This window comes from Rhinoraja longicauda, chromosome 21, assembly GCF_053455715.1.
Source record: "Rhinoraja longicauda isolate Sanriku21f chromosome 21, sRhiLon1.1, whole genome shotgun sequence".
Taxonomy (NCBI): domain Eukaryota; kingdom Metazoa; phylum Chordata; class Chondrichthyes; order Rajiformes; family Arhynchobatidae; genus Rhinoraja; species Rhinoraja longicauda.
The window spans coordinates 32,260,580-32,275,990 of record NC_135973.1 but is presented as its reverse complement, the minus strand read 5'-3'; the positions used below and the strand labels follow the sequence as shown (position 1 = coordinate 32,275,990).

General features: G+C 43.2%; 1 protein-coding gene across 6 annotated transcripts in view; it reads left to right on the top strand.

The window, feature by feature from the left end:
• mapk8ip3 (mitogen-activated protein kinase 8 interacting protein 3) overlaps positions 1 to 15,411 on the top strand; it is a 170,786-nt gene that overhangs the window by 58,909 nt on the left and 96,466 nt on the right. For 5 of the 6 annotated variants that reach the window (XM_078418259.1, XM_078418260.1, XM_078418264.1 and 2 more), the window contains 3 exons: positions 10,976 to 11,120; positions 13,998 to 14,232; positions 15,202 to 15,307. In XM_078418259.1, the coding sequence (XP_078274385.1) occupies positions 10,976 to 11,120; positions 13,998 to 14,232; positions 15,202 to 15,307 (486 nt within the window). The remainder of the gene's footprint in view (positions 1 to 10,975; positions 11,121 to 13,997; positions 14,233 to 15,201; positions 15,308 to 15,411) is intronic. The other variant, XM_078418263.1, reaches the window with a different exon arrangement.

Genomic DNA, 15,411 nt, shown 5'->3' with positions numbered 1-15,411 from the left:
CCATTTGCTCATAAACTTCTGGATAGGTCAGTATCATCTTAGAAATAATTGGGGCTCACATCAGTACAGCATCAGTGCTAAGTTTGTGTCAAAGTTTCTGATAATGCATTGACGATCCTCCTATTTTACCAATCCTTTCCGAACCCTATCTTTAGCTTGTGTAGGAAGGAACTGCAGATGCTGGTTTATATCTCTCGTTTCCCTTTCCCCCGACTCTCAGTCTGAAGAAGTGTCTCGACCCGAAACGTAACCTATTCTTTTTTTCCAGAGATGCTGTCTGACCTGCTGAGTTAATTCATTTTTTTGTGCTTATCATGAGCTTGTTGTATTCATTCAAGTGTGTAATCAGCATGCAAAATGAACCTCTTCTGGGAGAATTTCAATGGCCTTATCCCTTGCCATGGTATGGTGGCCACTACGTCAGATAATGGAGTAGGCCATTCAGCCCTCGAGCCAGCACTGCCATGGCTGATCACCCAAAATCAGTTACCCGTTCCTGCCTTTTCCCATATCCCTTGATTCCGCTAGCCCGAAGAGCTAAATCTCACTCTCTTGAAAACATCCAGTGAATTGGCCTCCACTGCCTTCTGTGGCAGAGAATTCCACAAGTTCACAACTCTCTGGGTGAAAAGGTTTCTCCTCAACTCAGTCCTAATTATCTATGAAAAGTTTGGAAGTTCACCCTGACTGATATCTCAGGGGCCAAGTAGGTATAGGCAGGAGAGCAGCACTCATGGTGTGAAGAAGGGTTTCGACCCGAAACGTCACCCATTCATTCCTTCTCTCCAGCGATGCTGCCTGACCCGCTGAGTTACTCCAGCATCTAGTGCCTACCGCACACAGCATTCATGGTGTTGGATTCATGCTGACTTCCAGTGGATGTGCCAAGTAATTAAAGAAAATCCTAGCCAGTTAAAAATGTTCATAATTTTGTCACTAATATCACTACTGGTTATCAGAGATTCAAAACGTTTAAGTAGATTTCTACTCTGCCCTGTGAAAGTGAACCACACTGAAGCTATGTTGGTGAATTACCCGACACTGCATCGTGTAACATTAACATTTTACTAACTTAAATTCCCTGCAGAAGTCCTGCATTCATGAATATAAAAGAATAATATACCTTTAATAGTATACCTAAAAGAATACCTTCATGCTGCATTTTATGATTAACTTTTAAAATGATAAATAGGAAGAGTTTTAAAGTTTTAGCATTAGTCCTGCTATGTTAAAGCAGCGTTCTGTGACCTGGCATATCTACACTCATGTTCATTGTGCAGTAGAATATTGTTTATGCAATGCTTGCTTTTTCTTTGTGTGTGATGGTGGGGCCAGCCTGACTGGGAGCCAGCTGGCTGTGTGTTTTGCTGGTTTGTGACCTTTGAACTGTGTGAATTAATTGTGTTCTTCTCGTCCTGCTTTCTGTGCTATGCTGTTGTGGCTGTTTTCTGTGTTACCAGTCATCGCCAATCATGGAGAAAAAGGTAAATGCTGTTCTGTCATATCAACTCTTCTGCCTGTTTTGCCTCATTCTTTTTCCGACCCGAGCTGGGAACAATGAGATAGATCTCTTCCAGCTTGGTGGTTTTGTAAAGTTGACAGACATTAACTATTTAGCACGAGTTCTCTCCCTTCCGAAATTTGATCTTGCCAATATGCATATGAATTGAGTGTAGAATCTGGGTTTTTATTTGTTTAAAGTTTTATTGGATTGTAGATGAACTTGCAGATGCACAGTCAGAATGAAAGACGCATTTTTTCATCTCCTGGCCTTATCGAAGTAAATGAAAATGATTATTGTTTTGATGTTGCATCAAGCAGTTAACAATAAATAGTGTAGAAATGTTTTCTGCCCGAATGTGTGGTGTTTGTTTAATTGGATAGATTGCAAGGATGATCAGGCAATGCAAAGGGAGGTAGTAGACACAGGTTTCACATTGGATCTACTACAACTGAGTTAACTGGGTGGGTTAAGTGAAGACAAAGTCATACTATTATCATGCCAATTAATATCATCCCACAGACCTTCATAGAAAATGAATAAATTATGGAACTGAGAGTGTTTGACCTGTAGACCTTCATGGCTGTAATATGTGCACAACCAGGACTAATGCACTGAGATAAATGAGCACTTATTTTTAATGCAGATTGAGCAAGGAATTTTGGCTTTGAGAATTTCCAGCACTTAGTTTAATTTAATTTAGAGATATGACATGGAAACAAGCCCTTTGGCCCATCGAGTCCATGCTGTCCATCACCCGCTCAGACTAGTTCTACGTTTAGCATCCACTGCCTACACACTTGGGGCAGTCTTACAGAGGTCAATAAACCTGCAAACTCACATGTCTCTGGGATGTGGGAGGAAACTGGTCACCTGGAGGAACCCCATGCAGTCACAGGGAGAACATGCAAACTCCACACAGACAGTAACCAAGGTCAGGATTGAACCCAGTCTGTAACACTGTGGGGCAGCAGCTCTACCAGCTGTACCACTGTGGTGCCCACTGAAGATGTGGCAGGTGCAATGGAAGGTGTCAACCAGCATTGGTGTTTCCCATAGAGCCATTGTGCTCTCTGGTACATGAGTTATGTGTTGTGATCTGATGTGCACTGCTGAAAATAGTGAAAGGCACAACTGGCCATATCTCTTGCACTATTGTGTGTTTCTCTGTGTCTCCTTTGTGAATACCTGTAGCTCTTCTCCAGGCGAATTAAAGACGCCACATATTAATTTAAGGGAAAGCAATGGCAGCTTTAGTTCAAACAACATTCAGATGGTAGGTGTGGTGTTTTTGCCCCATCTAGTCTGCTCCCATTTCTACTTAATCCAGCTCCAGCAACTTATCGACCTATTTCTTTCTCACTAAATCACTGGTCTGTGTTTCCCTCAATGTAGCAATAAGTTCTAATGATGTTGATGTTCCCATAATGTTAAGAATAGACTGTTGGACAAAATCAGCATGGTCTCACAGGCTGGTGCTTGTGCTGATGTTGTGGAGCATGATCCATGTTGTTCAATATGGGCCAACGTTCAAGAAACAATTAGACAGGTACATGGATAGGACAGGTTTAGAGGGCCGTAAGTCAAATGCAGGCAAGTGGGACTAGTGTAGGTGAGACAAGTTGGACCACAGGGCCTGTTTCCAGACTGTATGACTTTCTGACAATGTTCCTTAACCAGTGATCCCAGAAGCAGCTGATGAGGAGTAAAGTGTTCCCAAATTACTTATTTTTATGAAGCAGGAAGAATAGCAATTCCCCGTGCCCATGGTAGATCTACGGCTTAATTGTGGTCTACAAGAGACCCCCTGTCCAGAGAAAATCTTTACCGATTCCCATGCACTGATTTTGTTGTAAATGAGTTAAGATTTCACAGTCGTAAAACCATAGTGTGGCAGACATGCCTCAAATTAAAACTGGCACAGCCATGAGCAAGTTCAATACTTGGTATTGGAATGTCAAATGATGACATAATTAGGCTGAGCGGTCCAAAATAAATTGATAATTTGTTTTTTTGTTGTTGATATTTTGTGCCATCTTCAAAAACTATTTGGAAAGTAGAAAATATCTGTTCTTTTTCTTACTGTTAGCAAAAATTCAAGTATGTTAAGGGAGGGGAACGAATCGTGGATGAAGATGAAATTAAAATGCATGTGCTTGAGGTGGGGAATTTGTCAGAAGTTGAAAATCGCCTTTCATCCGCATGCAAGTCAGAAAGTTCTGCATCACTGACACGAATGTTTTTGTTGAAGAATTAGATTTTATTAGTGATTATCCAAGTAATTATCCAGAATGCTTCAGAAAGCGAGACTCATAAATATTTGATAGGAAATCCACTGAGTGAACAGTATAATGTGAAATTGATTTTGGAAAACTTGCAGAAGTTTAAATCAATGCGAATGTCAGGGCAGCACTGTGGCATCAAGATTGGTGCTGCTTCTCTCTGGCTTTGGAGACTTGTTTTAACACTGACCTTGGGTGCCGGGGCTGTGGAGACCTGGTTTTCTTCCACATATGAAAGATGTTTGTATCAATGTTTGGCTCATTAATTTTCTAATATAATTTAGAATATAATGTTATATAGCGAGTGGAAGGAGAATTGGGAAGGGGGCTGGATTAGTTGTTGGAGATGCAAGAGGAAAAGTGATTAGTGTAGGTTTAGAGCAGACGATTGCCTGATGGTCAGTACAGGAATGGTATATATGATGGGTCTTTTTCGATGCTGTTACTCTCTGGATGTATTTATTCTTGCAACTCCGGTACATATAAAACTGGTGTTCAGCACTTAACTTCCCCTCATCTCGTTTTACTGAGTAGCTGGGACATCTTCCCTCCATAAACCTGCGCTCTCTGTAATTGCCACCCCTTGAGCCTGCCTGCTTCTGTCATCTTTCGGATCCTACAGCACAATTGCAGGATTATAGAGCTGGCTAATTCGCTCCTCTCAGGGATTGAACATAAGCTTTTGGAATGTATTTTCCTTTTTGGATTAAATTAGTCATCCGTTGGGAGGTTCCATTTAAAAACTTCATCATTTGGCATTGTGCTCCTTACTGCACATGTTCTGTGTCATATCTTCCAGATTGTAGATAGAAACAATCGCAGTGGTGCAGCTGGTAGAGCTGCTGCCTCACAACGCCAGAGACCTAGGCTAAGTCCTGACCTTGGCTGCTGTCTGTGTGGAGTTTGCACATTTTCCTTGTGACCGCATGGGTTTCCTACAGGTGCTTCAGTTTTCTTCCACATCCCAAAGACGTGTGGGTTTGTAGGTTAATTGGCCTCTTTAAAAAAGAAAGTTGCTCCCAATATGTTGGGAGTGGATGAGAAAGAGGGATAACAGAACTAGTATAAACGTGTCATCGATGGTAGGCATGGCATTGGTGGGCTGAAGGGCCTGTTTCCACGCTGTATCTGAAGGTTAAACTGCAAAGGCTAGGAGGCCTTGAAATTGATCTGCACCATGAAACACAAATGAAAGAGTTGTTCCAATGACCATTTAGGCTGTGTTCCTGCTACCACAACATTTGAGAGGTTACCTGATTGCTGGGGTCACACTTCCCATCTTATCCTGCAGTGCTGAGAGGTCCTGGGAAGATGGAATCAGGGCACTGATGTGGTGGAGATAATTGATGCCCCTTTGCAGAAGTGCCTGGATTGGTATCGCTGGATGGGATGTGGAAATACAAGATGGCACCAATAAATGCAGCGGGGAATTCAGGCGAAATTTATTAATCCAGGATGATTGGAATAAGGAACATGAAGCATAAACGTCAGCATGGAGCCATTGGGAACCGACAGCTAATTTTATGTTATGTAAATGTGATGTAATTTTGTGTATTGAAGGTATCACAAAAAGCTGGAGTAACTCAGCGGGTCAGGCAGCATCTCAGGAGAGAAGGAAAGGGTGACGTTTTGGGTCGAGACCCTTCAGACTGATGTCATGGGGGGCGGGACAAAGAAAGGATGTAGTTGGAGACAGGAAGACAGTGTGAGAACTGGGAAGGGGGAGGGGAAGAGAGGGACAGAGGAACTATCTAAAGTTAGAGAAGTCAATGTTCATACCGCTGGGCTGTAAGCTGCCCAAGCGAAATACGAGGTGCTGTTCCTCTAATTTGCGGTGGGCCTCACTATGACACTGGAGGAGGCCCATGACAGAAAGGTCAGACTGGGAGTGGGAGGGGGAGTTGAAGTGCTGAGCCACTGGGGGTTTAGGTTGGTTAAGGCAAGCCGATCAAAGATGTTGAGCGAAACAACCGCCGAGTTCTGTGTATTGATAGTTGGGAACTGTGGGGCTGGTATGGAAGACTTGTGTCTAATAGCAGAGTTAACCTTTGATGCTTGAGTTCAACTCAGTCTGAGTCCATTGGGCTGAATGGGTGGTAGCTGTCAGTAGGAAAAAGACTGGAATCCCTTGTTGAATTGTTAGCTCTGTTCATGAAGAGGCTGTGATGACTGAGAGATGTAGTGAGTAAGTTGGCAACTAGATGTAGACTATTGTCGTGGGATCTGTTCTACTGATGAAATAGCCCCCAGGGTACGGGAGCCAAAATCCAGAGGGCATAGATTTAAGAGGGAAAAGGTTTGAAAGGGACTAGAGGGGGTAATCTCCACAGAGAATGGAGAGTGGAAAGAGCTGCCAGACAAAGAAGTAGGGGCAGGTACAATTACAACTCCAAAAAGGCATTTAGACAGGTACTTGGATTGGAAAGGGATATGGGCCAAATGCTGGCAAATGCGGCTAGCTCAGGTAGGCAACTTGGTCATATGGATAAACTGGGCTGAAGCACCGGTTTCTGAGCTGTACTGCTCTGATTCTTTGACTCCATAACAGCAAATTCTGGTGCTCTGTTAAAAATTGTCTCCCTGTTCATTCAGATCAATAAGTTATCTGCAAGCAAAAGCAAACTACAATTGAAGATTATTTTGCAAAATAAATGTTCAATTTATGGTTCCAATTCTGAACATAATAATGATAATGTTATTATTCATATAGTATAAGAAAATAACTGCAGATGCTGGTACAAATCGAAGGTATTTATTCACAAAATGCTGGAGTAACTCAGCAGGTCAGGCAGCATCTCAGGAGAGAAGGAATGGGCGACGTTTCGGGTCGAGACCCTTCTTCAGACTGATGTCAGGGGGGCGGGACAAAGGAAGGATATAGGTGGAGAGGAATATAGAGGGAGATCTGGGAAGGGGGAGGGGAAGAGAGGGACAGAGGAACTATCTAAAGTTGGAGAAGTCAATGTTCATACCACTGGGCTGCAAGCTGCCCAGGCGAAATATGAGGTGCTGTTCCTCCAATTTCCGGTGGGCCTCACTATGGCACTGGAGGAGGCCCATGACAGAAAGGTCAGACTGGGAATGGGAGGGGGAGTTGAAGTGCTCAGCCACTGGGAGATCAGATTGGTTAACGCGGACCGAGCGCAGGTGTTGAGCGAAGCGATCGCCGAGCCTGCGTTTGGTTTCGCCGATGTAAATAAGTTGACATCTGGAGCAGCGGATGCAATAGATGAGGTTGGAGGAGTTGCAGGTGAACCTCTATCTCACCTGGAAAGACTGTTTGAGTCCTTGGATGGAGTTGAGGGGGGAGGTAAAGGGACAAATGTTGTATGTCGTGCGGTTGCAGGGGAAAGTGCCCGGGGATGGGGTGGTTTGGGTAGGAAGGGACGAGTGGACCAGGGAGTTACGGAGGGAACGGTCTCTGCGGAACACAGAAAGGGGAGGGGATGGGAAGATATGGCCAGTGGTGGGGTCCCGTTGTGGGTGACGGAAATGTTGGCGGATAATTTGTTGGATACGCTGGCTGGTGGGGTGGAAGGTGAGAACAAGGGGGATTCTGTCCTTGTTACGAGTTTTTGGAGTTGAGGGGGGAGATAAAGTTTTTGGAGTTGAGGGGGGAGGTAAAGTTTTTTTGGAGTTGATAATAACTATGTTATTATTCATGGTTATTTTTTGAGCTGCAGTATCACTAAAAAATTTCTTAAACTATTATCTAGTCCAATTTATTTTTAATATACATAAAGTATGTTTTTAACAAATAGCACTATACAATTCATGGCCTTTTAAGCAACATACTTTAAGAGCTATAACACTGAATTGCTCTTCAGGCTGCTTGTGAAATGAAATATGTTTTTGTGATCGGCAGCTTCTTCAAGCAGCTGACCTCTGCTTTGTGATAGATCATAAGGTCATGTCATAAAAGATAGGAGTAGAATTAGGCCACTTGGTCTATCAACTCTACTCCGCCATTCAATCATGGTTGATCTATCTCTTCCTTCTAACCCCCATTCTCTTGCCTTCTCCCCATAACCCCTGACACACATACTGATCAAGAATCTGTCAATTTCTGCTTTAAAAATATCCACTGACATGGCCTCCACAGCCTTCTGTGGCAAAGAATTCCACAGTTTCACCACCCTCTGACTAAAGAAATTACACCTCATCTCCTTCCTAAAGGATTGTCCTTTAATTCTGAGGCTATGACCTCTAGTCCTAGACTCTCCCACTAGTGGAAACATCCTCTCCACATCCACTCTATTCAAACCATTCACTATTCTGTATGTTTCAATGTGGTCCCAATCAGGTCAGGAATGCTGTGGGGAGATATGTACATAATGCTTATGCATGTCACTCTGGGTCTCAATTGACTCAGACGGGAGATAAGGGGAGATGTAAAAATGCACTTGAGTCACAACTGCAGATCTTTAGATCCATTTATATTTTATGGTTGTTCCCAAACATTCCCACATTCGTACGGGGCTGAAAACGTGATATCAGGTTTAGAAGGCACTGAAGAAGGTGCTAAAGAGGTTTACACAAATGTTAACAAAACTCTGAGATTAGAGGTAGCCTAATGGAGTGAACTGGCTGGGGCTTCTTTCACTATAACTGCGAAATCAGGTATTTATTTAAAAGACTTTCAGATTGTGAAAACATAGATTTTGGAGTAAGCTAAACCATAATTGGGGGGAGGGGGGGCAGAAATACCCAGTATTCACTGGAAATTTAATGGGCAATTTACCAGAATCCACACAGGCGGCAGTTACAATGTGGTGTTGAGATCAAGAGCATATGGGAAGTTAGATAAATGAACAAATGAGGAAAGGATTGATGGGGTAAGGAGAAGCCAAGGTCTCAGGGAGCAACACAGGATTTGAAGGAATTGGGGTTAATGACTCGATTCTGGGCTGTCATTCATCTTTTTCCATGTAACATGGCAGGTAAAACTGTAGCACAATTGCACATTTTATAGGAGAGAATTGACATACTGTGTCATGATCAAGAAGGCATGGTCTTTCTAACACCATTTGTTGGGCGGCCACCATCGGGAACTATCAGTGTTGGCCGTAGGAAGGGACTATCTGATCATTATCACGTTGTTCGTGGGAGTAAATTGGTTGCATTAGATTATTGTAGCAGAGCCGAAATTAAGCAAGAAGTTCATTAACTAAAAGCCCTAAAGAAATGAAAGTTTTTTTAAACACTGAAGGCAACTGGGGATAGGCATTGATGTCTGTACATAAGCTACAGGCACTGACAATAGCAAATGCTATTAGGGATATCGTGATTTGTGCGAGTCATTCATGAAAGGAAGAGCAGAAACCTTCTTAAAAAGTTGGAGCTTGTATTTATTTATTGTAACACCAAAAGGATACACCTTCCAGATGTAAAAATGTTCAAAATGTGAAGGCATTTTTCTTGGACCTGGATATGGTTGGTCTAGAGAGGGAGCTCAAAAAGGCTTGAGAGGGCGCAGAAAAGATTCACGAGGATGTTGCTGGGACAGGTGAACGAGTTATAAGGAGGGTTTGATAGACTGGGACTGTCTCCCTCGATCAAAGGGGACTCCAATTGTCTTGTATATACTTGTAATATATAGACCAGTTAGCCTGATATCAGTGGTGGGGAAGATGCTGGAGTCAATTATAAAAGAAGAGATTGTGGAACATTTGGATAGCAGTAACAGGATCGTTCCGAGTCAGCATGGATTTACTAAACTTCTGGAATTCATTCTTGACTAAACTTCTGGAATTTTGTTTGAGGATGTAACTAGGAAAATGGACAAGGGAGAGCCAGTGGATGTGGTGTACCTGGACTTTCAATAAAGGTCCCACATAGGAGATTAGTGGGCAAAATTAGAGCACATGGTATTGGGGGTAGGGTACTGACATGGATAGAAAATTGGTTGGCAGACAGGAAACAAAGAGTAGGGATTAACGGGTCCCTTTCAGAATGGCAGGCAGTGACTAGTGGGGTACCGCAAGGCTCGGTGCTGGGACCGCAGCTATTTACAATATACATTAATGACTTGGATGAAGGGATTAAAAGTAACATTAGCAAATTAGCAGATGATGCAAAGCTGAGTGGCAGTGTGAACTGTGAGGAAGATGCTATGAGGATGCAGGGTGACTTGGACAGGTTGTGTGAGTGGGCAGATGCATGGCAGATGTAGTTTAATGTGGATAAATGTGAGGTTATCCACTTTGGTGGTAAGAACAGGAAGGCAGATTATTATCTGAATGGTATCAAGTTAGGAAAAGGGGAAGTACAAAGAGATCTGGGTGTCCTTGCTCATCCGTCACTGAAAGTAAGCATGCCGGTACAGCAGGTAGTGAAGAAAGCTAATGGCATGTTGGCCTTCATGACAAGAGGAGTTGAGTATAGAAGCAAAGAGGTCCTTCTGCAGTTGTACAGGGCCCTGGTGAGACCACACCTGGAGTATTGTGTGCAGTTTTGGTCTCCAAATTTGAGGAAGGACATTCTTGCTATTGAGGGAGTGCAGCATAGGTTTACTAGGTTAATTCCCGGAATGGCGGGACTGTCGTATGTTGAAAGACTGGAGCGACTGGGCTTGTATACACTGGAATATAGAAGGATGAGAGGGGACCTTATTGAAACATATAAGATTATTAAGGGATTGGACACGCTATAGGCAGGAAACATGTCCCTAATGTTGGGGGAGTCCAGAATCGGGGGCCACAGTTTAAGAATAAGGGGTAGGCCATTTAGAATGGAGATGAGGAAAAACTTTTTCACTCGGAGAGTTTTAAATCTGTGGAATTCTCTGCCTCAGAAGGCAGTAGAGGCCAATTCTCTGGATGCTTTCAAGAGAGAGTTAGATAGAACTCTTAATGATAGCGGAGTCAGGGGGTATGGGGAGAAGACAGGAACGGGGTACTGATTGTGGATGATCGGCCGAGCACATTGAATGGCGGTGCTGACTTGAAGGGCCAAATGGCCTGCTCCTGCACCTATTGTCTATTGTCTATTGTTTATGTGGTGTATTATTCCAACATTTGAAAATATAACTTTGTTTGACATGTAAGAGTTTGCATTTTGAATTGAGAATCATGGCAGCAAATCTGCACAATTGATGTAGTTAAACGCAGCAGCCTTGATATTTGTCAAAACCAATGCAACGAGGGAATTTTTTGAGAGGATTCTTCAATTGCACATTGTTTCCCTTTTTTAGTAGGAAAGAACGGCCAAACACCTTGGGCCTCTTCCCAGTGTTGGATGGGAACCTCCGCGGGCAGCAAGTTGGCCGTATTACTCCTGGTTCTGACAACTGGCATCTGAGTGACCTGAGTCAGCCGCCATCGAATTGTAGCCTGAAGGTGAGTGAGACTTGCAACCAGGAGAAAATGTGCCATCAGGACCTCCATTCCTCGTTGAAACAATCTCTGAAGTTAGAACAGTGGCATGGTTTTCCTATTTGAGAAAGGTTGCTCCTTGACGTTTAGTATCCTTTAGTTGAGTGGGATTTCCCGAGATGCCTATTGCATTCTTGGGAGAGAGTCTATTGTATGCTATGGAGTCTTTGTAAGGAATCAATCGTCTGTGCCCAGATATCTTTGTGCCTACATTGTATCTTTTTTACATCAGTTTGACAATTTACACATGTCCTCATTGACAACCATCTCTCAATGGTGCCACTTCATTGGTGATAGAACAGAAAGAAAAAAATTTTTTTTTCAATCTCAACTCTTTCGAACCTTGGGTTTTCATTTTCAGTATTTTGCAACTCAGCTGATCTTTTCCCGTCATTGTCTTTGGTCAGATTTAGTTCCAGCTTTGGAGAATCTGTGTGTCTGTGGTATCTGAATCTCAATTCAACTATCTGCAACAATATTTGAAACTAATTTTGAGATATCATTACGAGGAAGTGGCAGCCTAAGGAAGCTACAAGAGTCAACATTAACATCAATTCTTCCTGGAGCTTCCAGGCACCTTTTCTGTGACATTAATATTGTTTTGCATATCTTAGTCAATGTCTTTCGTATTTGGGCTTTTTGCTTCTTGTGGAGAATGCCGACAAAAAACTGGAGTAACTCAGCGGGACATGCAGCATCTCTGGAGAGAAGGAATGGGAGACCTTTCTTCAGACCCGAAATGTCACCCGTTCCTTCTCTCCAGAGATGCTACCTGTCCCGCTGAGTTACTCCAGCTTTTTTTGTCTATTGCCTTATGAGTTATGATTTATTTTATAAACACAAGGAAAGGACTTATTCAAATTATATATCACACTTGTGATACAGCAATTAGTATTAAACAAAAACAAACATTTTGCTTGAGTCTTGCTTATTTGTGAGGTATAAATGTGAGGTTATCCACTTTGGCGGCAAGAACAGGAAAGCAGAGTATTACCTGAATGGTGACCGATTGGGAGAAGGGGAGATGCAACGTGACCTGGGTGTCATGGTGCACCAGTCATTGAAAGCAAGCATGCAGGTGCAGCAGGCAGTGAAGAAAGCGAATGGTATGTTGGCATTCATAGCAAGAGGATTTGAGTTTAGGAGCAGGGAGGTTCTGCTGCAGTTGTACAGGGCCTTGGTGAGACCGCACCTGGAGTATTGTGTGCAGTTTTGGTCTCCTAACCTGAGGAAAGACGTTCTTGCCTTAGAGGGAGTACAGAGAAGGTTCACCAGATTAATCCCTGGGATGGTGGGACTTGCATATGAGGAAAGACTGGATAGACTGGGCTTGTACTCGCTGGAATTTAGAAGACTGAGGGGGGATCTTATAGAAACATATAAAATTCTTAAGGGGTTGGAGAGGCTAGATGCGGGAAGATTGTTCCCGATGTTGGGGGAGTCCAGAACCAGGGGTCACAGCTTAAGGATAAGGGGGAAGTCTTTTAGGACCGAGATGAGAAAACATTTCTTCACACAGAGAGTGGTGAGTCTGTGGAATTCTCTGCCACAGAAGGTAGTTGAGGCCAGTTCATTGGCTATATTTAAGAGGGAGTTAGATGTGGCCCTTTTTGCTAAAGGGATCAGGGGGTATGGAGAGAAGGCAGGTACAGGTTACTGAGCTGGATGATCAGCCATGATCATATTGAATGGTGGTGCAGGCTCGAAGGGCCGAATGGCCTACTCCTGCACCTATTTTCTATATTTCTATGTTTCTATTTCATGCATTATGTGCCAGAACTTAACACAGTGCAACAGATTCTATGGGGTTTATGTGGGTTATTTGGCTTTTGCCCCATTTCCAGGGTACGGCACTGTGAAGGTTGAGGTTTAGAAAAAGGATATCTGTCAGTGGAGTATCTGCAGCCTTTCTGTGCCCTGCGGGTATGTTAGCCAGAACTATGAATGAGGAACCTACCGGCCTCATGAAGGCAGGAGGAAGTCTTCATTGAGGAATGTTGAGGGATGCAACGGCATAGACAATAGGTGCAGGAGGAGGCCATTCGGCCCCGAGCCAGCACCGCCATTCAATGTGATCATGGCTGATCATTCTCAATCAGTACCCCGTTCCTGCCTTCTCCCCCATGCCCCCTGACTCCGCTATCCTTAAGAGCTCTATCTAGCTCTCTCTTGAATGCATTCAGAGAATTGGCCTCCACTGCCTTCTGAGGCAGAGAATTCCACAGATTCACAACTCTCTGACTGAAAAAGTTTTTCCTCATCTCAGTTCTAAATGACCTACCCCTTATTCTTAAACTGTGGCCCCTTGTTCTGGACTTCCCAAACATTGGGAACATGTTTCCTGCCTCTAACGTGTCCAACCCCTTAATAATCATGCAGGCTGTACCTCCACAGATTGAAACGTGAGATCGTTTTAGTGAATTAGTGGCTCCTTGATTTATTCTCACTGTTCCTGCAAGGGTCTTATTAGGAAAAACTGTCACAACTAAACTTGGCAGCAGACATGTGGCTTCAGTGAATCAACATTAGGACAAGCACAAGGCAGGAGTCAGTGAATTAGTGTTGATTATGTCTTGTGACTAGAATCTTTGATGAATGCAAACTTCTTATCATGTTGACATTTCATCAGTGGTCCCAATTATTTTTGACTAATTGCAATTTATACCTGATTGCTATTCTTAATATTTCAATAATGCACTGAGTATCCTGTGTCTCTTGGCATTTCTAAACAAATTCAGTTGTTTTTAATAAACCTGGATCTGTTCGTCGTAGTTCTCTGCAGTTTCTATGATGTTTGGAGTGATTTGGGCCCACCAGCATGGTTTCCTTGTCTTGTGTTAGGATGATACATCGGAATCTGGGCAGTCGTCAGCTGCTGCCACGCCGAGTACGGCAGGAACTAAATCTAACACCCCAACGTCATCCGTGCCATCTGCAGCCGTCACTCCACTCAATGAAGTAGTTAATCCAATCTACAACGGGGACACCAAGGTCAAGAACCAGCGAAAGCGGGCGAAAGGTAATAGCAGAAACATGGAGGTCCAGGTCACCCAGGAGATGAGGAACGTCAGCATAGGTGAGAGGTTGCTCCTGTTCCCTGATCTTTCCATGCTCATTGAGTTGAGGATTGCCACTGCTGAGCACAGGAATGTTTGCCAGTGTGCAACACAGTTGTAGTGCCCATGACTGCAAGTTCATGGTGGGCTGTATTGGTGACAGGACCACATAGCCTCACCCAGATCACACATAGATTACCCCATGCAGTTATTATTCCCTGCAATCCATTGGAACTCTGCTGTTGTTTATTGCCTGTGTTTACACAAATCTTCAGATTACTCTCCATCTAAATGCACTGATTATATTAGATTGCTTTTCTGGCATGTTTATAAATCACCTCACACACAGGGTGATTACAGCTTTTCAGCCAAATAAGTGATCAGGGTGCCACCATCCAGCTTGTGCTAATATCCTTTAGCTGGAAGATATCATTTACGCCTTGTGATACGGTGACACCACTCAATTTGATGTAGAACATTGTTGCTCTTTTGTAACTGTGCAGTATCTTGTGTCATTGCCTATAATACACTGGTAAAAGGTACTGCTGTTGGAAAAATGGATGTTATTAGCAAATGAATATTTAATTGGGTGAAGTTCGTATTTGTAGAGTGAAAAATAAACCAGTGTGGATTGTCACATTCTTAATGTGTTTGCAGAGAAGTATCCCAACAGGGTAAATAACCCCTGTTAAAGTACCCGGCTTAAATGCCAGGAATGAGAATGCAATATTAAGTGCCATTTTCATCTTTTAACTCTCTGCAATATCACTCACTGTGTGTGCTATGCCACTTATTTCATTATTACCATCCTGATGCACTGTTCCTGCCATATCAATAAGTATTTCTTCAATCTAATACTCTCTGATGTTCCATGTCAATACTGAGTTCAGGATTTATTTATTTTTTCTCTACACACAGATTGGTTAATGGTTTAGCGCCACATTCTCGGTTGGTTGTGACACTAATTATATGTTTGGAACCATTTGCAGGGATGGGAAGTAGTGACGAGTGGTCTGATGTTCAGGAGATTATCGATTCCACCCCCGAGCTTGATATGTGTCAAGATCCATGCTTTGAAGGACGTGGAGGCAACAGGTAGTTTTTCAGATCCAGCATATTAGTGAAAAGTGCAGAGTGAGAAAGGCTCCGTTCCTCAGTGTCACCCCAAGGAAACTCTTGGTTTCTTCCAAGGTGCGATG